This window comes from Sorghum bicolor, chromosome 2 (genome assembly GCF_000003195.3).
Source record: "Sorghum bicolor cultivar BTx623 chromosome 2, Sorghum_bicolor_NCBIv3, whole genome shotgun sequence".
Taxonomy (NCBI): Eukaryota; Viridiplantae; Streptophyta; class Magnoliopsida; order Poales; family Poaceae; genus Sorghum; species Sorghum bicolor.
The window spans coordinates 5,344,377-5,365,603 of record NC_012871.2 but is presented as its reverse complement, the minus strand read 5'-3'; the positions used below and the strand labels follow the sequence as shown (position 1 = coordinate 5,365,603).

The following is a 21,227-nucleotide window of genomic DNA, read 5'->3' as shown; positions in this document are numbered from 1 at the left end:
ATTCATGAGGATAGAACAACTTTGGAGAGATGTGTTTGTTGATATTGCTCTTGATGTAGCCTGTCTCCATCTGTGTAACACAAGCCGCATTATCTTCATAGATAATGGTTGGAGCTGTGATAGCTTTAAGACCACACGACTGCTGTATGTGGTTGATCATTCTGCGAAGCCAAACGCATTCACGTGAGGCCTCATATAATGCGACTATTTCAGAATGATTCGTGGACGTTGTTGCCAAGGTTTGCTTGGATGATGTCCATGATATGGCGGTTCCGTTTTGTAAAAATACGAAACCGGTTTGTGATCTGCCATTATGGGGGTCTGATTGATATCCAGCATCGGTGTATCCTATCATCTCGGAATTTGTTCCTCTTTGGAAGAATAATCCGAGATCCCTTGTGCCATTAACATATCTGAGGATCTGTTTTACTCCTGTCCAATGTCTCTTGGTAGGAGCGGCACTGTGCCTTGCTAGCAAATTCACTGCGAAAGCGATGTCAGGCCTGGTGCTATTGGCAAGGTACATCAGTGCTCCGACGGCACTAAGGTATGGGACATGAGGTCCTAGGATTTCCTCCCCCTCATCTTGTGGTCTGAATGGATCAGTGTTTAGTCCCAAAGACCGAACAACCATAGGGGTTTTGGAAGGATATGCTTTGTCCATATTGAATCTCTCCAATACTTTCTGGACATATGCAGATTGATGCACAAAGATTCCAGTTGAAAGATGCTCAAGCTGTAGGCCTAAGCAGAATTTGGTTTTACCCAAATCCTTCAACTCGAACTCCGTCTTAAGATGTTTGCATGCCTCATCAATATCTTGTTTGTGGCCGATGATATTTAAATCATCAACATACACCGATATGATGCAGAATCCCGTTTGGGATTTCTTGATGAAGACACATGGGCAATCATCACTGTTGGAGTAGCCCTTCTGCAGAAGGTACTCGCTGAGTCGGTTATACCACATTCTTCCCGACTGCTTTAAGCCATAGAGTGATTTCTGTAGCTTTACACAATACATGTTGCGATTTGCGTTTTGATTCGGTATTGGGATTCCGTCAGGAACCTTCATGTATATGTCCGAATCGAGTGACCCATAGAGATATGCAGTCACTACGTCCATCAACTGCATAGATAGACGATTTTGTACAGCCAGAGAGATTAAGTATCGGAATGTTATTCCACCCATGACTGGAGAGTATGTTTCATTGAAGTCAATGCCGGGTCTCTGCGTGAACCCTTGTGCTACAAGCCTCGCTTTGTGTCTCACCACCTCATTGTTCTCGTTCCGCTTTCGGACGAAAACCCACTTGAATCCCACAGGGAATACTTGTGGAGGTGTAGGTATTACTTGTGAGAATACCTGTCTTTTTGTGAGCGAGGATATTTCTGCTTGGATTGCATCCTTCCATTGGTTCCAGTCCGAGCGCGTTTTGCACTCTGCCATGGTCTTAGGATCTGGATCATTTTCAAGGATTTCGGCAATCATTGCGGAGAAATATGAGTCGACAATTGTAGTCTTTCTATCAAATGACTCTCCAGTTTCTGCATAGTTGATGGAAATTTCATGGACCCTTTCCGATGCATCATCATTTCCCAAGATGGTCGCATCAGGGTATTCCGATGTCCCAGCATCAGTAATTGAGTGCACTGTTGATGTGGGATGTGAAGGTTGAACCTCCACTGGGTGTTTCTCAACATGAGGTTGAGCTACATTTACTGGATCAGAAGATTTTGTCTTCCGTTTCCTTTGCTTGCTAGAAGCTGTATCCGTGGAGATAGCCGTACTTCTCCCCCTCTTACTAGGGAGTTGAGTAGTTTTGTTTGGTACCTCTACTCTTTCCGGTACATTTCTCGCTGGATTATAGGATTTTGTAACACCCTTATAATCAGTAAATGCGTCTGGCACGTTGTTTGCAATGTGTTGCAAATTTATGATTTTCTGAACTTGGAGTTCAGATTCTGAAGTACGTGGATCTGAGTTGGGTATGCATGGGGCATCCCAATTGATTTCCTGGCATTGTTTGTGATGTGGTAAGTCTCCCCCTAATGCCGGAAAATGATCTTCATTGAAGATACAATCAGCGTACCGGGCCGTAAAGAGGTCCCCTGTGGTGGGCTCCAGATACTTTATAATCGACGGAGATTTGTATCCCACATAGATCCCCAATTTTCTATGGGGGCCCATTGTTGTACGCTTCGGTGGTGAGATCGGTACGTATGTAGCGCAACCGAACTTTCGCAGATGGGAAATGCTTGGGGGATTTCCATGTACTAGTTGCAACGGGGACGTTGCATGGTATGCAGTTGGTCGCAATTGAATCAGTTCAGCAGCGTGTAAGACTGCATGACCCCAACATGAGGTTGGTAGATTGCAATTCTGCAATAGCGGTCTAGCAATGAGCTTGATTCTCTTGATGAGAGACTCGGCTAACCCATTTTGTGTGTGGACATATGGGACAGAATGCTGTACTTGTATTCCTAAGGCCATGCAATAGTCATTGAAGGCTCGAGAGGAAAATTCAGCAGCGTTATCCATCCTAATGGATTTTATTTGATGTTCAGGATGTTGCGCTTTGAGTTTGATAACTTGCGCAATTATTTTGGCAAAAGCATGGTTTCGTGTCGATAGAAGAGACACATGAGACCATCGTGTGGATGCGTCTATTAGAACCATGAAGTACCTGAACGGTCCCGATAAAGGATTTATCGGGCCACATATGTCCCCTTGAATGCGTTCAAGGAAGTTGAGTGGTTCAACTTTGATTTTGAGGGAAGAGGGCCTCAAAATTAATTTCCCTGTTGCACATGCGGTGCAAGTATAATCTGAGGATTGGGGAAATTTTGTATTGGTTAGCGAGTGACCAACAGAATTGCTAGTAATTTTTCTCATCATCCCTATGCCAGGGTGACCAAGGCGATCATGCCAAGTTTGGAATGCATTGACATTCTGAAAAATTACTTTCTACGCAACATGTTGTACGGGTTTTATGTATGAATAGTACAATCCAGACGAAGTTGAGGGAATTCTTTCGAGAGTATCTCTGCCATATCCGTTATCCTTTGTAATGAGGAGGAACTCCTCATTATTTTGGTGATGGGTTTCGATATGATACCCATTTTTGCGGATATCTCTATAACTCAATAAGGTACGAGTTGAATCAGGATACAGAAGTGCATCCTCGATTGTAATCGTTGTACCCATAGGGAGCGTAATAATGGCTCTTCCAGAGCCTGCTATTACAGCATCGCGTCCAGCGATTGTTAAAACATTTCCTTTGCTCTTTGTGAGAGTTTGGAAATATTTTATTTCCCTAAGTATAGAGTTAGTGGTGCCACTGTCCACTAGGCACATTTCCTCATCCATCGGATTGACTCCCGTACAATCTATGAAAATAGAGAATATAAAGGAGAATGAAATTCTCAACATGAATATATATATGAAATATAAACATTTATTGATGTTGAATTGTGCATAAGTCAATGAACATCAAACAGAGTGTAGCAAAAACAAATTGTCAATTATTACAATCCCGAAGGCGAATGATGAAACTAAAATCTCAAATGACTATCAATCTAGTTGTAGTCGCCGAACAGATCATCAGAATTGTATTCAATGATCATGTTGTTGGTGGAGTCATTTGCCATGCCATCAGGTGGAAGAGGCGCCATTGTGTTGCTCGGTCCCGCTGGGGCGGGGTTGGAACATCCTGGGGCTGCCAGATCGTTGAAGTGTGCTTCAGACGGTTGTCCACCTTTGTTGGAGCGTCCTTGGTTGGAGCGTCCTCGTCCCACGGAATGCAAGTACAGTTCCACAAGGTGCTTAGGGGTGCGGCATTTCTTAGTCGGGTGGTTGTAGCAACCACACTTTGTACAAGTTGAGGACTTGTCTTTTGACTTAGAGTTGTTGCCTTTGCCCTTAGTACCTCGAGGCTTACGGGGTCCCTTGCGCTTGTTTTTGCCTTTGGAGGATCTAGGATTGCCATTCTTGTTGGCATCCTTTGGTGTCTGTTTCTGAGCATTTGCATGTACTTCGGGCAAGGGCTTGGCACCGACAGGGCCTTGATTGGAGTTCCATATGAGGAGCTCATTGTGCCTCTCAGCCTGAAGTAATGTTTTAATGAGATCAGAATAGACTGTGAATCCCCTCTCACGGTATTGCTGTTGGAGGATCATTTGAGCGGGAAGCATGGTAGACAAAGTCTTTTCAATTTTCTCCGCATCAGATGGCTCCTTTTCACAAAACCTCAGTTTGGAACTGAGTTTGTGCATGGCATGGTTATATTCATTCACAGATTTGAAATCTTGAATGCGGAGGTGGTTCCACTCATGAGTGGCCTCCGGGAGAATAACTGCCTTTTGTTGCTCATACCGCTGTTGCAAAGCAAGCCAGAGAGCCCGTGGGTCCTCTTCCATCAGATATTCAGCTTTGAGATCTGAATGGATGTGGTTCCTTATTATGTATAAGGCATGGTACTTGGATGGTTCAGACAATGGAGCATCTCCCTGTTTGGGAGTGTCAATTGCCCTATACATTCCGCGTAACGATAGACTCACTTTGAGATCCATCGCCCATGTAGGGAAGTTGTGTCCATCAAGAGCTAGCTCGGCAAATTCCTTCTTAGAAGAAACTTGGGCATCGGACTCTTTGGTGGCCATTGCCTACATGTTTATTTGCATAATCTTAATTAATTGCGGGGTTGTAAAATTAACAAGAATGTAATTGCATATTTATATAACAATGTAAATTGCGTATATAAAAACAATGTAAAATTGTATATGTAAAGCAATGTAAAATTGCGTATGTAAGACAATATAAAATTGCGTATGTAAAGCAATGTAAAATTGCGTATGTAAATAACAAGGTAAACTTGTTTATGTGTAGCAAGGTAAACTTGCATATGTTTTATGGTATTTTGATTTCTCATTTTGTGGAACATAGGTAGTCACCATGGAGGTGTAGACCATTTTATATTTTCACTTTGGGATGTAGTCCTTGTATGTTTATTATTAAATTTGGGAGAGCACTTTGAGGAATAAATCCCGCAGTAGTATGAGTACTACCTTGTGGTCGCCAAAATAATAATAAAGTAAGGTGACATCTAGTGAAAAATAATATTCCAAATAGGGAGAAAAATTGACCATAAAAATATTTACATATATACATGTGATAGGGAATTGTAAAGACAAAACGCGTTCGACATGTAAATTTTCCATTCATAATATGATTGCGGAATGTAAAAATATTTACAATGCAATATATACATCAGTGTCTAAATTTACAAGAAAATTAGACTAAGAAACTGATGTAATTTAGGGAATGAAAAATTGCTATGTAAATAAATAAATAAAATTAGCTAATGCATAAAAATAAAAAGCCAATGATAACTGGCCCAGGCTGAAAGCTCGCAGGCCCCAACCTGGGCCTGGGCCACCAATTTGGCCCAATTGGAGGGGGGGGGATTTGGGCCATATATAAGGCCAGGGGCTAGGGTTTCCAAACCCTAACCCCCAGCCTCCCAGTCGCCGCCGCCAGCGCCCTGGCCAGGAGGGCCTCCAAGCCGCCGCCGCCAGGGGGCGCGCCCCTGCTCCGCGCGCGTGGGGTGGCCGCGTGGGCCCGCCTTGGCCTGCGTGCGCCCTGTGGGGCCACGTCGGGCTGAGCAGGTGAGGCCGCGGTCGGGGCGCCTCGCAGCCAAGCGTGGCCGCGCCGTTGTCGGAGCGCGTGGAGGAGCCGTGGAAGCCGCGCAGCGCCGCGGGCGAGCGCGGGCTGCGCCGCCGGGTCGCCGAAGTACGGCGGCAGACGAGTCGGCGCCGACATCCGCGCCGCGATTGTTGGTGGAGACGGACGGCGCGGAGGCGGGCTGTGCGCAGCCCGCTCAGAAGACGGCGTCGGCGTCGGGTACCGAATCGGCGACTGCGGCTCTATGCCCAGTGACAGCCATTGGCTGGCCACCATGGATGGTGGCGGTGGTGGGCACGGGCCGTCGCCGTGGAGCGGGCACCGAGGCCGGGGTGGAGCCGGCAAGGCAAGGACCGGCGCTGGAGGCGCCGGTGGAGTCGGTGCCCTCGACGGTGGCGCCGCGGGCGGAGCCGCGGATGGCGCCACGGGCGAAGCCGTGGATGACACCACCGAACGCCGTGACGGAGGGCCGACGTTTGCATGTCGGTTTCCCCCGAAGCGACGTCGTACAGGAAAACGCCCGGGGTTCCTGTTGAGATCACGGCGTTCGCCACGAAGGCGATAGCCGCGAGCCTCGCCAAGGAGTTCCCGGATGTCCTCCAGTAGTTCCGCCTGAAGGCGGTTGTTGCCGAAGTGTGTGCCCAGTGTCCGGGCACGGTTCATCGCCATCCAGACGATTTGGAGGATGAGAGAAGCCATTGAGGCAGGATTACGGCGAGGGAAAGGCATGATTCTACCTTGGGGTGATGCCCTAGGCGAAGGTCGATCCCTCGACGATGTTCTATCCAACCGAGCTATTCCCCTCTGGGGCAGGGGAGAGCGATGTGCTGATAACGTGTTACGAGTAGAATGCGAGAGTACGAGAACAGAGAGGAATAGAATGAACTCGGGGTGTTTGTTTATTCATTGATCACGGGTATTTATACAGTCGGGGGGGAGAGGAAACTCTCGCCCCAAGTAAACTCGTGCCCACGATGAGTCTTGGGTGATATCCCGTGGGCCGTCGTGGGGGAAGTCGTAGTTAGAATAGATTTCCGTAAAGGGAATCCGAGGAGATGAGATCACCCCGGAAAATATCCGTAACAGGGACAAAGGCTAGCCTAGCCTAGCTACGGGTTCGGGGTTCCTGGGGTTGCACTGCACTGCACTGCACTGCATGATGGACGCCGCTAGCCTACCTGCCCCTCCGTTGCGTTTGGGCGGGTTACAGATTGGGAACCGCGATCGCTGTAGCTCGCGTGCTTCGCCCGTACCCTACGTGCCTTGCCGGCCACATTCCTATCCTTTATCCTTCCTTCCTTCTTTCTCAAACCAGCGTGGACGCTGACGCAGTCGCAGACACACAAGGCGACCGCGATCGATCCAGATTCCCATGCGCGGCAACACACGGAACGCTTTCCACTCGCCGGACACAGTCGTGCCGTACGTGCGTGTGCACTGTGCACGCACGCCGTGACATCACCCCCACCGATGGTGAACAAAAAAAAAAAAAGGGTTCCACTCACAGTCCACACTTTTATATGCACGCGTGGATTCATGCACCGCCGATCGTTTCTGCGGCTGGCTAGCCTAGCGTAGGCTAAGGCCTTGTTTAGTTTCCCACCCTAAAAAATTTTTATCCATCTCATCGAATCTTTAGACACATGCATGAAACATTAAATATAGATTAAAAAATAAACTAATTACACAGTTTGGTTGAAAATCGCGAGATGAATCTTTTAAGCCTAGTTAATCTATGATTAGCCTTAAATGCTACAGTAATCCACATGTACTAATGATAGATTAATTATGCTTAATAGATTTGTCTTGCAGTTTCCGAACGAGCTATGTAATTTGTTTTTTTATTAGTTTCTAAAAACCACTCTCGATATCCTTCTGACGTATTCGATGTGACACCCAAAAATTTTTCATCTCCAATCTAAACAGGGAGCAAAGCACTCTGTGGCTAAAATATATAGTGGCTGAGAAACATGCTTTACTTTTTTTTTTGGTTTGAATCACCGTAATAAACCTAACACGCTAACTTCGCTAGCTACAAGATGTGTTTTTTAGCTCCCCTTTAATTTGTCTCCATACTCCATGACATGTGAGTTAACAGAGTTATTTGGATGAAACTTAGACGAATCATATTCAATTATTTTTTTCCGAAAGGGGAATCATATATATACTCAATTACAAAGTGCTTGGTTCGGATTGGCAAAAGCAGAGCACAAAAATGCTTTACGTGGAAATTAACCCAATATAATAAGATTTTAAAGGCAAACAGCCAAACGCAATGCCCAATGCGACTGCACACATCGAACCTTGCAGCAATCAAGGCCGGGAGCACAGGAACATAACTCCACTTGTGTATTCACCCCGTTGTAACAGTCGTTACCGAATTTGCCAATCATTTAATGACAATCATTCAACATTCAACAATATTTTTCTCTCATAAGGACACTCCCAATGCAATACTCTATCACAGAGTCCAAGACAATTAATTACATATTATTTATGGTATTTTGCTGATGTGGCACTATATTTATTGAAGAAAGAGGTAGAAAAACTAAGACTCAAAGTCTTATTTAGACTCCAAATCCACATTATTCGACGTAATAAATAACTTTAGACTCCACGATAGAGTCTGCATTATGAGTGCCCTAAGAAATCAACAAACAGAGCCACGATTTATCAGCCAAGCGAATAGATCGATACATTTTACAATCCTATTTGCGGATTGGAGGGATGTTATATGAAAGCAAGAACCCAAAGGACAATAAAGTGATTTCTAATTTTTAACAGGCGTGCATCGGACCATTCTTGTTTGTTTGGGTTTATTCGAATCTGCCAACCATTCAGCAGTATTTTTTTCTCACAATAAATCAGCTAACAGTACTTTCTGCTATGACTAATCAGCCAAACGAACAAGGCAGCGCACAAGGGTTGCCTTATGTGCAAAGGAGGATTCTAATCACTGAGCAGCGAACGAGAGTTTTTAGATTGGTGCATTTAACGAGAGTTTCTAAATTAATTTCAGTGCAGTATTTCTTTTTGGGTCCTTAGGGCACTCACAATGCAGACTCTATCATAGAGTCTAAAGTTATTTATTACCTCGAACAATGTGGACTTGGAGTCTTATTTTTTCTACCTCTTTCTTCAATAAATATGCTGCCACATCAGCAAAATACCATAAATAATATGTAATTAAGTGTCTTAGACTCTGTGATAGAGTCTTGCATTGTGAGTGCCCTTAACAGTTTGAGGCTGTCTTGAGGCGCGAGGGCGTTTTTTTTGTAAGGCCTTGTTTAAAATACAGGCCCCTGTTTTGTCATTTTTTTTTAGAAATTACTACTACGTATAATTTTTATGAAAACCCTTAAATTCGAAACGAACCCTGTTCTCAAGTTCAGAGCTCCTGCCAAAGTTCATCATCATTTTAAAAAAGGTCTGGTATTGAGGCCTTGATTAGTTCAGCCTAAATCCAAAAATATTTCAAGATTTTTCATCACATCAAATTTTGCGACACATACATAGATCATTAAATATATAAAAAATAACTAATTATGAAGTTTGTCTATAATTTGCAAGACAAATTTTTTTGAACGTAAGTGTTGTTTGGCATAGCTCAACTTCACTAATAAAGCTGTTTTTTTAGAAAATAACTTCATGACCAACTTTTTAGATGAAGCTAAGCTGTTTTGGTAAAATAGCTTCACTAACTACTTCATACATAATTGAGAGAGAGAAATAAGGAGCTACTTTTTTCAGCTTCATCCTAACTCATGTCTTTGTGAGAGGAGAGAAAAAATAGCTTTACCCATGAAGCTGTTTTGGAAATAAGTGTTTGACAAAAAAAAACAGCTCACAACAGCTCATGAAGCTGTTGTGAGTTATATCAAACAGGCCTTTAATTAGTCTATGGTTAGACAATAATTATCAATATAAATAGAAATGGTATAATATCAAAATTCAAAAACTTTTTAGAACTAAACAAGCGATAAGATGGAAAATTTTTTTAGAACTAAGGCCTTGTTTAGTTCACCCCAGAAACCAAAAACTTTTCAAGATTCTCTGTCACATTAAATCTTGCAGCATATGCATGAAGTATTAAATATAAACAAAAACTAAAACTAATTGCACAGTTTGCCTGTAAATCACGAGATGAATCTTTTGAGCCTAGTTAGTCCATGATTAAACAATATTTGCTAAATAAAAACGAAAGTACTATAGTACCAAAATCAAAGGGCGTGTTTGGATGCCCGCAGTACCTAGCCTGGCTCGTCCAGCCAGCCAGGCTCAGCATGGCCAGGCCGGCAGCATGCAAATGTTGCTTGTTTGGTTACCTGCATACACCCAGCCAGGCTAGTAGAAGATATTGTTTGGTCGGTTGCATATGCATTAGGATTCAAAAAAAGAGATGCATGGAGAGTGTTTGGTTGGCTGCATAGAATAAGTTTCACTTACCTCTTGCAAGAAGTGGTAACATTACCACCAACAAGTTCAGTTCAAGGGTTTTACATTACAAGCAATGCTAACTCTAACTGGACATCAATTTCCAACTTAGAAAAACGATTACCACAGACTGAACTAAAATAATTACATGAGTGATTTTGAATGAGATTTGTCTAATAGCAGGCTTGTCATGCATGTCAGTCTTAGCTTGTGGCTCTTTCTCTGCCTGGCCATAGAATGCTTGATCAACTTCCTCTTTACTCTTGAATTTTTTGTAGCAAGCTCCATTGAAACCATTGACTTGAACATGTGCAATGTCCCAGCTCGCGTACACACCAGGTTTGCGCCCACGGTGCACAACATACCATGCCATAACTTGATATTAAATGATAAATGAAACAACAAATAAGTTCATCATAGTAATTTTAAATTTATGAGGAACAGATTGAAAACATTGCAAAAAAATCATCATTGGCTAGGAGGCATGTGCTCAGTTTTATGAAATCAAAATCATCACAGACAATTAACATCATATAAATTGTAATAGGAGCCTCAGATCTTAATGTTTTGCATAAATTTTACTTAAGACAATCATGGCATCCATGGCATCTGGAGGACCATAAACTTCTTGTGTAATATCCTAAAAATTCACATTCAAAAATCACTCGCATTAAAAATTATTTTCAAAATATATTTCAAAAACTATAAAATAATTTGATCTCTATAGTATCTCCATCTAATCCATCCATATTTTTTTTCGCGCACAAATAACAATGAGTACCTGCAAGCTTACATGCAAGAAAATATAGCAGTGCACCTACACGAATATATATCTCATGCATGCATGCAGGACATGCCACCGTCCATTTGCATGCACCTGCATGCAAGGACACGGTGATTAGGCACCGTCCATTTGCATGCATCGTGCATGCAAATTAGGCACCGACCATGCGCTACAGTAGCATTTTTAATGGCAACGAGCTGAGCACTCTGGCCTATAAAAAGGCACTCTCAGGTGCTCACTCTCACCACCCGGAGAAACACTCACTCGCTCACTCGCTCTCACTTCGCGTATACCGTATACGGCCATACGCACAAGCCGAGCTCGACTGTCGTCGCAAGACGAGGTGAACAGCTCATGAGCATCTCCTTGCTCTTCTCTGTCTTTCTGTAGTATTTTTCTGTATTTTTTCTTGTATTTGTCTGTACCGGTTCGCTGCCAAGAACTCCACGAATAGAACCATGACATACAGAAGAGCTCTAATGACTCCTGCTAATTTCTCTCTAACCATGCATGCGTGGGCCATAAGCATTAACTCCAAATAGTATATGCATGCACCATGCACTACCAGCCAAAATTCATCTCGTGAAGCATGTATTTCTTAATCATCGTTAGCCTTTTTCGCATGATTAAAGTCCGGCCATTTCACAAATGCCACATGCTAACTCTGATTTCAATAATTCTTTTTTCTAAATTCATCTAAAATCATGATCTACCTCTCATATTAATTTTATGATTTTTGGAGCTCATTTGAATTTATATGATTATTTATCTGTGCCTATTGTCTGTGTCGTTCGTCGCGTATTTTAGTTGACGGAGTGAACGAGCCGGAAAACGAGAACGTTGGAGACGAGTACCGCGAGTTTGACGCCGAGGACCCGGACTGTCAGCAGGAGTTTGCCGAGGACGCCGACGGAGGCAAGTCCAACCGATCCCCTTTGATGCATATTGATCCTATTTTTAAACACAATCCGTAGAAGCCGTTTTAAATATTGCATGTACGATATATGTACGAAGTATTTTCGCTGCTTAGTTAAAACCTGTTGAATAGCCATCCTTGAATTGATATTTCTCGGTAATTGTCTTGTTCGAACCTAGGAACAAATAATATGTTACGACAGAAATATCATTATTTAGTATGCTTAGGACTTGTTACTCATCCTGAATACTCATCGCTATATTTTTTTCAAATATAATGATTTTAAAGTAAAAGGTGTGAGTGGTGAAAATAAATTGTGGGTATTATGAAAGGTTAATGAACAAGTTATAGATATGATTACTATGGAGATGGGGCGGATGGGATCTCTTTTGGGGATGCCCTGGTGTTGTGGCTTATACCTTGCGGGGTTAAGCGAAAAGATATTCGCCTTGTCTCGATTAAGGACTGAGTTGATGATTCATCTTGCCTAACTCATTTATCGTACAACCACTCGCCTTGCATGGGAAAGGCTTAGTCTAAATCCCTCTAGTTAGTATGGCAATCACCTGGAGGCAGGTGTGCAACGGGACACTAAGTGATGTATGTGAAATTGTGGAAATGTTTGAAAAGAGCTTTGTGAATTATTGTGGTATCATGAGATGTGGCCTTAGTGTTCCCGTGGTGAGCGCCATTACTTAGCTATGGAGGGTAATGACTTTGATGGATCTGTGATTGCACGACGGTGTAAGTTATGGTATCCTACTTGTGGGAAAAGTGTACAACCTCTGCAGAGTGTAAATCTATCTGGATAGCCGTGTCCGCGGTCTCGGACGGGTTATGGTTTGGTTTCAACAACTAGATGGGTTGGGATGAGTGAAAACATGAGAGTGAGTGTGATTTTAAAAATAAATGGTTGACTGTCATTGTGTTGTGGGAACAAGGGTTCAACAACACTTAAAATTGTGATCAAACCCCCATTTTTAGAAATACTATCATATATGGAAAAAGAGGTCTTTTACAACAGTATTTATGAAATGAAACCTTGCATGTGTAAAAAGATAGCTTTATGCAAATAAAACTAAACCTCATCCTTGATTTATCCATATGCATATATACTGTATCCCCTCCCGTAGAGTAAGGTTGGATTTGCTGAGTACTTTGTACTCACCCTTGCTTTATTAAACAAAGGAAGATCCGGACTTCGATCCCGAAGTGGCGTTCGAGTAAGGTCGTGTCTGCACCCAACTAAGCTTGTGGCATTGGGACTCGTCAGATGTTCGATTGTGATATCGTTTGTTTCTAGGTCCTTTGGACCTATGTTGTATTTTGGTGTCTTATTATTATAGTGTGCCTTCCTTGTCCCCGCTTACCGAGACTACTGCGCTGAAACTTATCTGATGTAATAAATGTGTTACTAGCCTCCTGGGACTAGTATTGTATCACATTTGAGTTCCTGGTTTACCAGGGGCGCTTCAGGTGGTATCAGAGCCGTAGTTGGCTGTAGGACGCGACCTTAGGCTTTTCTGGACCAGTATTTTACTAAATAAACGTATTTTACAAAAGTTCTTACCCTCTTCCCTCTATTTGAAAAAAATATTTACTCTCATCTATGTCTCTCAGATGGCAGAAGGAGTTTGGACCAGCAGTTACTGTCTAAGTGTAGAAGGCTTTCCCAAACTCTTGTGTGCTACCATGCAGAAATTTGGAATCAAGGATCGCCCAGAATATGAAGAGCATGAGACTGAGCGGTGTGAAGTTACCGTCTATATTGGAAAAAGTGAGGACTTCCCTAATATAGCTGAAGCTTGGAGCATAACTGCGACCGGATTTCGGTTTGCAGATACATATCAAGCCGTCGTCCGCAAAGCCTTGAGGTACCTATGCCAGATCTACGAGAAGCCCATCACACGTACACCCATGAGGTTCTTTCCACCCGACGAAAAAGACCGACCAGTTTGGAGGACCCGCATAGAGCTCTTGCAAGGACGTTACTCACTTGAAGATGACCCAACTGTGGTATTCATGACCACATACCTACTTGCTCTAGATAAGCAATACGATGAGCAGGCCTCAGAGTTAAGGAAGTGCATCCATCGTGCGGAGGAAGCCGAGATCATAGTTAGAAAGCTCCATGTGCAGCTTGCGGAAGCTCAGGCCCAAGCAGCTGCAGCCGAGAGTCGTGAAACTGCCATCGCTGAAGTCTTGAAGGCAGCTGAAGTCCGCCATGCTCAGGAGTTGAAGGATGCCTACCTTATCACCAGGATCAAAAGAAGGATGTTAGCAGAGGAAGACCAAGAGCCCATAGTACTAAAAGGAATCCCAATCATGTCCCTAAAAACCAAAAGAAAGATGGACATAGAAGGGCCATCAGCTCCCCCACCCACAGAAGCCTCTCATGAAGCTTTAGAGTTGGAGCCCAGTAAGGAAGAAGGATTTCCCCTCCTCACCCAGCCAGCACCAAAAGAAGACAGTGACCCACCTCTTAGTCCAAAAAAAGAACCACAAATGCCGGAAGCATGATCCTCCTCAACACCAAGGGAATGAAGTTGTTCTGTCCGAAGAAGTTGAAGAATAGTAGCACCTAGTTCCTCCTTATGTCTTGGGGAAGTGAAGTTTACTTCACTTTTGTTCAACCCCCAAAGTAGATGAACCGTATTGTAGTACGCTTATTTCCTCCATTACTATGTTGTAAACCGTCCTCTTGTTCAAAATATATATTTGTGCTTGTTGGTTGTGCTAAATAATTGAGTGCTCTATGTTGTTCCCTTACGGGATAGCAAGTCTTTAAACTTGCACCTTTTTAAAATATAACGCCTTAACAAAAAAACAACATCACTCAATAGATCTAACCCTTATCTAATGCTTTCTCGTCTTAACCAACAGATGCCTCCCAAACCAGCTACCCGCTCTCAACCAAGTGGTCGTGCAGCTAGTAGACAAAGCCAAAATCCAAATGGAAGTCAAGCCAATGCAAATGTGGATGGAATTCATGAAGATGAAGTGAGTCAGACTAGGAACCATAATGAAGGAGATGACTTGCCCCCTCCTCCAGTAATTGACTTAGCACAAGTCATGGCAACTCAGACTCGCCTTCTGGAGACCTTGGCTCAAGGCATGAACCGCCCTAGGAACAACCGTGGAGCCGGAGTCCAAGACAAGATGACTGAGTTCATGAGGCTTAAGCCACCCACCTTTACTGGATCTGACAACCCCATGGAAGCAGATGATTGGCTTAAGGTGATTGAAAGGAAGTTGGACACAATCCACTGTGATGGAAAGGATAGAGTTCTGCTAGCATCTCATCAGCTGACAGGAATTGCCCTTTCTTGGTGGGAAGCCTATAGTGGAGCTATGGACAATGCCAACACGATCACATGGGAAGAATTTGTGGATGAATTTCGCCGGTACCACATTCCAGATGGGATCATGAAGCTGAAAGCTGATGAATTTCGCAACTTGAAGCAAGGAAATAAAACCCTGAGTGAATACATCTTCCAATTCACTGAGTTGTCTCGCTATGCCCCAGAATTGGTCAACACTGATGCCAAGAAGCAGACAAAGTTCATAGAAGGATTGACCTGTGAGCTTAGAACCCTCATGACCCCACAGATCTATCCAGACTTCAACACCTTGATGAACAGGACCATTCTGACTGATGTGGCCAAGACCGAAGAAAGGAAAGAAAACAAGCGCAAGTTTCTAGAGCGTAAGGTTCAAGATGGTGCTAGATCCCAGAGGCTGAAAACCTTTAGCCAACCAAGCCAGCGGACTCAAGCCCCAATGCAGTTTCGCTCTCCTGCTAGTGTCTCCAATAACCAAATGCAGTCATCATATCAGCCCAAGACAACCTATCAGAATCAAACTTATGGCAAGGCTCAACAGAACAGCACTGGTCAAGCCACAAACAATGTCAGAACTTGCTTTAATTGCCATGAGACTGGACACTACATCGCCAACTGTCCCTACAAGAACAACCCACCAGCAGTATCCACTCAGTCCCACACCGTTAATGGACCAAGACCTGCAGTGTCTGGAGTCAACCGTGGTTTCCCTCGCAACAATAGCAACACCAACAATAATAGCCAGATGATGAAGCAACCTCAACAATCCTATGGTAGAGCCCGTGTCAACCATATTCATGCTCAGGATGCTCAGACTGCTTCAGGAGTGGTACTTGGTGAGTTCTTAGTCGATTCAGTACTTGCAACAGTATTATTTGATTCTGGAGCATCACATTCATTCATATCATCAAGTTTTGTTGAGAAGCATCAAATACCCACAGTACTACTAAAGTTACCCCTAATAACCCAAACACCTGGGTCTGACATCAAATGTCATCTAGGTTGTTCGAATGTAAGGATCATTCTAAGTGGGGTAGTTTTCTTAGCAGACTTAGTAGTGCTCAAGTCCAAAGGAATAGATGTTATCCTTGGAATGGATTGGTTAACCAGACACAATGGAATTATTAGTTGTGCAACCAAAGAAGTATCATTAGTTAACCATGAAGGGATTAAAGTGAAATGCCAAACCCGAGGGTCTAAAGTTAATCCAATGGTCTTCAATTTGGATGCAAGGACCATAGAGGAAGTACCAATAGTGCAAGAATACCCTGATGTATTCCCTGAGGAACTACCTGGAATGCCACCAGACAGGGATATAGAGTTCATCATTGATCTTATCCCCGGGACTGCCCCCATAGCCAAGAGACCTTACAGAATGGCTCCGGCAGAGTTAGCTGAACTAAAAGAGCAACTAAGAGAATTGCAGCAGAAAGGTTATATCAGACCTAGTTCTTCACCATGGGGAGCCCCAGTCTTGTTTGTGAAGAAGAAAGATGGAAGTATGAGGATGTGTGTGGATTATAGGTCCCTAAATGAAGTCACCATCAAGAATAAGTATCCCCTGCCAAGGATAGACGACCTTTTTGATCAGCTTAAAGGAGCCAAGTATTTCTCTAAGATTGATTTGAGATCAGGTTATCACCAACTCAAGATCAAGAATAGTGATGTCCCCAAGACAGCCTTTGTAACCAGATATGGACAATACGAGTTTACAGTGATGTCTTTTGGATTAACCAATGCCCCTGCCTATTTCATGAACCTCATGAATAAGGTATTCATGGAAGAGTTAGATAAGTTTATTGTAGTCTTCATTGATGACATACTTATCTACTCTAAGTGTGCGGAGGAACATGGGCAACACTTGAGAGTAGTGTTGGAAAAGCTAAGAAGACACAAGTTGTATGCTAAATTCAGCAAATGTGAATTTTGGCTTGAGAAGGTTGCATTTCTAGGCCACATCTTGACAGCTGAAGGAGTTGCAGTTGACCCTGAGAAAGTAGAAGCTGTCTCCCATTGGCAGCAACCCACCAATGTGAGTGAGGTTAGAAGTTTTCTTGGATTAGCTGGATATTATCGAAGGTTTATAGAAGGATTTTCCAAGATAGCTAGACCCAAGACAGAGCTTCTTAGGAAGGATAAGAAATTCACTTGGACAGAATCATATGAGAAGAGTTTCCAAGAGTTGAAGAAGAGACTGACAACAGCACCAGTGTTAACATTGCCAAACATTCACCAAGATTTCATCATATACGGTGATGCCTCAAGACAAGGTTTAGGATGTTGTCGAGGGTATCAGTAAGGGGTACCCTCAGCGATGCGCATTACGAGATTGCCCGTACGCAGGTCGAGACCCTCAATTCGACGCTCTAATCTCACGTATCCGCCGCCATCGACGGCCGCAACCTCGAAGACGGAAATAGCGTCGAGCGAATCGATCAGGCGTCGAGAGCTGGTTACCGTCGAATACGGAACATGCTCATGCGAACCGGGGGGCGTCGAGCGCGAGGACGCCATCCGCCGCCTGACGCGCGCACGCGGGCCGGAGCATTAAATGCGCCCGATGCTTCCCCACCTAACGCACAGGTCACGGGAGGCGTGATAGGGAACAGGCTTCCGTCCCATCAATCTTTTTGCAGCCTTCCTACCGAACGACCCGGGGCGTGTCGGGACACAGGAAACAAGGATGGAACGTCTAATCGGGACACCCTCGAGACACCCAAGGTCAGCGCTCCAGATATCAGCATTTTACGCGGCGTCCGACCCTCGACCGAACAGGGTCCCTTCCCAGGGTCCCTTCCCAGGGACAAGTTGGGCGTCGACTGACAACACCACAGCTACCCCGCCGAATCCGCCGCCATACCGTACAAGCATGCGACCTCAGAACCAGCGCAAGGCGGCGCGCAGGGCAGAACGCAGGAGCACGCGTAATCATCACCGGGCTATCAAGATGGGACGGCTCGAGGCCATGCCGTACGGAAGCCTCGAGTAGGTCGGCGCTCCATGCGGCTATCGACCCCTACTCTAACATCTACGCATGTACCCTGTGTCTCTCCTTGGAGCTATAAAAGGAGAGACTCAAGAATAGAAGAGGACAACACACTACGACACAAGGCCACACTCATACGTAGTAGAGCTTCACACTTCATACCACGCTTGTATTCGCCCCTGTACAAGCACTTAGGTGCAAGATAATACAAACTCTCTCCCCCCGCTGGACGTAGGGCCTTCTCTTGCCCGAACCAGGATAAATCTCTGTGTCTTCTTGCATCACCATCCGGGAAAGGGAGCACGCATACAAATTTACTCGTTGGTGTGACCCCCCGGGGGGAAAACACCGACAGTTGGCACGCCAGGTAGGGGTCCTGCGTGTTTTTCATCGATTTCCCACTACTTTCCGGATGGCTACTCTTGCCTCGCCGTTTCCGCGCTCCACGGTGATTTGGTTTGGGAGTCTCGAGTTCATGTCTACAGGCTCCGGCTACGACATGATCTTGCTCTCAGTCAAAGGACCAGGAGGAGTCCGCGTTACGCCAGCACGGTTGAAGGCCCCGAGACGCCCTCACCACCACGCCTCCCCGCCTAAGAAGAGGCACGGACAGCACCACCGCGGCCCCTCTGCTTCAGCACGACCAACAACTCGTGCGAGAGAGGACGTGGGCCACAAGTCGGCAGCACCGTGTGACGGAGCAACAAGCACGACGACTCAGCACCGCGCGACGACGGGAGGGGACGCGTCTCGCGCGCTCTCCCCCACCGCAGCTAGGCTACTTCCACACGGGTTGTTCTCTCCAAGGGCGGCACTGCCGTTCGGGTTGGACAACGCCGCGGCGTCGCTCGCCAGGGCGATATGCCCAAACGCCCAGACGTACGTAGAAAGACCGATGGTCCTCCCACGTAGCTCTGAAGCGCGGCGGCCGGCGTCCGAGCTGCCGGACCTTTTCCGAGTACGAGGCCTCCGTCGTCTAGGCCCCGGACGATACTCGATCATCTCCCTCAGGCAACGATTGCTAGAGGAAGGACGTGGGTGTTTCTACGCCGCCGAACCGGACTCCGACTCCGAGACAGACAGCTATGACCCTACGAGGGAATGCTATCACATCGACGGGGCGGTAGAAACTACTGACGAGACACGGGATGCTGCTGCGGGTGGTCGAGCCCCCGCGGCGCGAGAAGACCCCAGGACGCCTGGGAACGACGGACAGCTCGACCCCCCTCCTCAGGAAGACAGGACCGCGCAGCTCGCGCAGCTGCGGGAGCTCAAGATGAAACTCGACGAAGACCGCGAGCGCCTCGTCCTGCTCGAGCAAATCCTCGAGCAAGACCTGCCCTACCCGCCGGGCAGAAGTGTCCGCAGGCGCGCTCGAGAGGTACATCGACAGATCGTCGGCGACGCAGAGCCAGAGCAACCTGTCAGCCGTTTCCCTCGAGCAGGCCAGAATGTAGTGGCAGCGACGATGCTGCTACGTAACATGCCAGAGCCGTCGAATTCCCAGGCCCGACACATTCGAGATGAAGTACAGACATTGCTCCAGGTGGCAGCGGTTCAACAAGCCGAAAGTTCGGCGTCTCGACGACGAGGAGCTGCCACAGAGAAGCACGACGAACAGCCTCTAATCGAAGAGGAGGTGTCAGTCCATCAACAACCTCCCCCTCGAGGTAGAAAGACCGCTCTCATCCTCCCTGCCGACAATCAACGTCGACACGACGCGCGGCACGACATCAAAGAAAATAAACGCCGCCGGCACGGAGACGCGGAAGAGCGTGGTTATAGCGCGCATCGCGGTGGGAGATACGACAGCGACGAGGACCGGGTGGCCCCCGAGCCACCGGGCCCACGGGTGTTCAGCAGGGCGATTCGCAGCACGCCCCTGCCCAATCCATTTCGACCCCCAACCAGCATCGCGAAGTACAATGGAGAGACCAAGCCAGAGCTATGGCTGGCCGATTTCAGGCTGGCCTGTCAGCTAGGTGGCGCTCGAGGTGATGATCGAGCCATCATCAGACAGCTACCCCTTTTCCTCTCTGACACCGCCCGTCGATGGCTCGAGGAACTCCCTGCCAATCAGATCCACAACTGGGTTGATCTGGTCAGAGTCTTCGAGGGTAACTTCAAAGGGACCTACATACGGCCAGGGAACTCGTGGGACCTCAGCAAATGCAAGCAGAAGTCAGGAGAAACTCTTCGGGAGTATGCTCGACGCTTCTCGAGGCAGCGCACTGAGCTGCCGCACATCCCTGACCACGACGTCATCTTGGCGTTTGTCTCGGGCACCACCAGTCGAGACTTGGTGCGGGAATTAGGTCACAATCGACCTCAGACCGTCGACGAGCTGATGGACGTAGTAGCTAACTACGCGGCAGGGGAAGAGGCAGTCGGCGCCTTCTTCAGCTCAGAAGGAAGAAAAGGCAAGCAGCCCGTCGATGAAGATGGGACCTCCAGTCGAGGCCTCAAGAAAAATAAAAAGAAGCAGAAAGTGCGGCAGTTCCACCGGGAAGATTCCGATGACAACCTTGTCGCCGCCATGGATCGAAAGAAGCCTCGAGGCCCTCCGGATGGAGGCATCTTCGACAAGATGTTGGAGGAGCCGTGCCCTTACCATAAGGGAGGCGCCAACCACAAGCTCAAGGACTGTCGTATGCTGAAGAGGCATTTCGACGGTCCAGGGTTCAAAAAAGATATGCGTGATGACTCCAAGAAAGAGAAGGCTGGCAGCAAGGAGGACAACAAAGATGACGACGGCTTCCCCGCCGTCCACGACTGCTACATGATCTATGGCGGGCCCTCCACTCAATTAACCATGAGGCAGCGCAAAAGGGAGCGTCGCGAAGTCTTTGCAGCAAGAATGGCGGTGCCCCAGTACCTTAGCTGGTCAAGCACTCCTATCACTTTCGACCGAGAGGACCACCCCGACAAGGTAGTCGCCCCAGGCGTCTACCCGCTTGTCGTCGACCCCATCATCGTCAACACCCGACTCTCGAAAGTGCTGATGGATGGTGGCAGCAGCCTCAACATCATCTACCTCGAGACCCTCGACCTCCTCGGCATCGATAGAGGACGCCTCCAGCCGA

The 21,227-nt window shown here is 46.2% G+C and overlaps 2 protein-coding genes across 2 annotated transcripts; both read right to left on the bottom strand.

Moving 5' to 3' along the window:
- Positions 3,580-4,539, bottom strand: LOC8061521. The gene has a single exon (XM_021453329.1). The coding sequence runs from the start codon at positions 4,537-4,539 to the stop codon at positions 3,580-3,582; it is 960 nt and encodes a 319-aa protein (XP_021309004.1).
- LOC110432582 (vegetative cell wall protein gp1-like) lies at positions 5,492-6,382 on the bottom strand. Its single transcript, XM_021453328.1, has one exon. It carries the CDS (start codon positions 6,380-6,382, stop codon positions 5,492-5,494), a length of 891 nt encoding a protein of 296 aa, XP_021309003.1.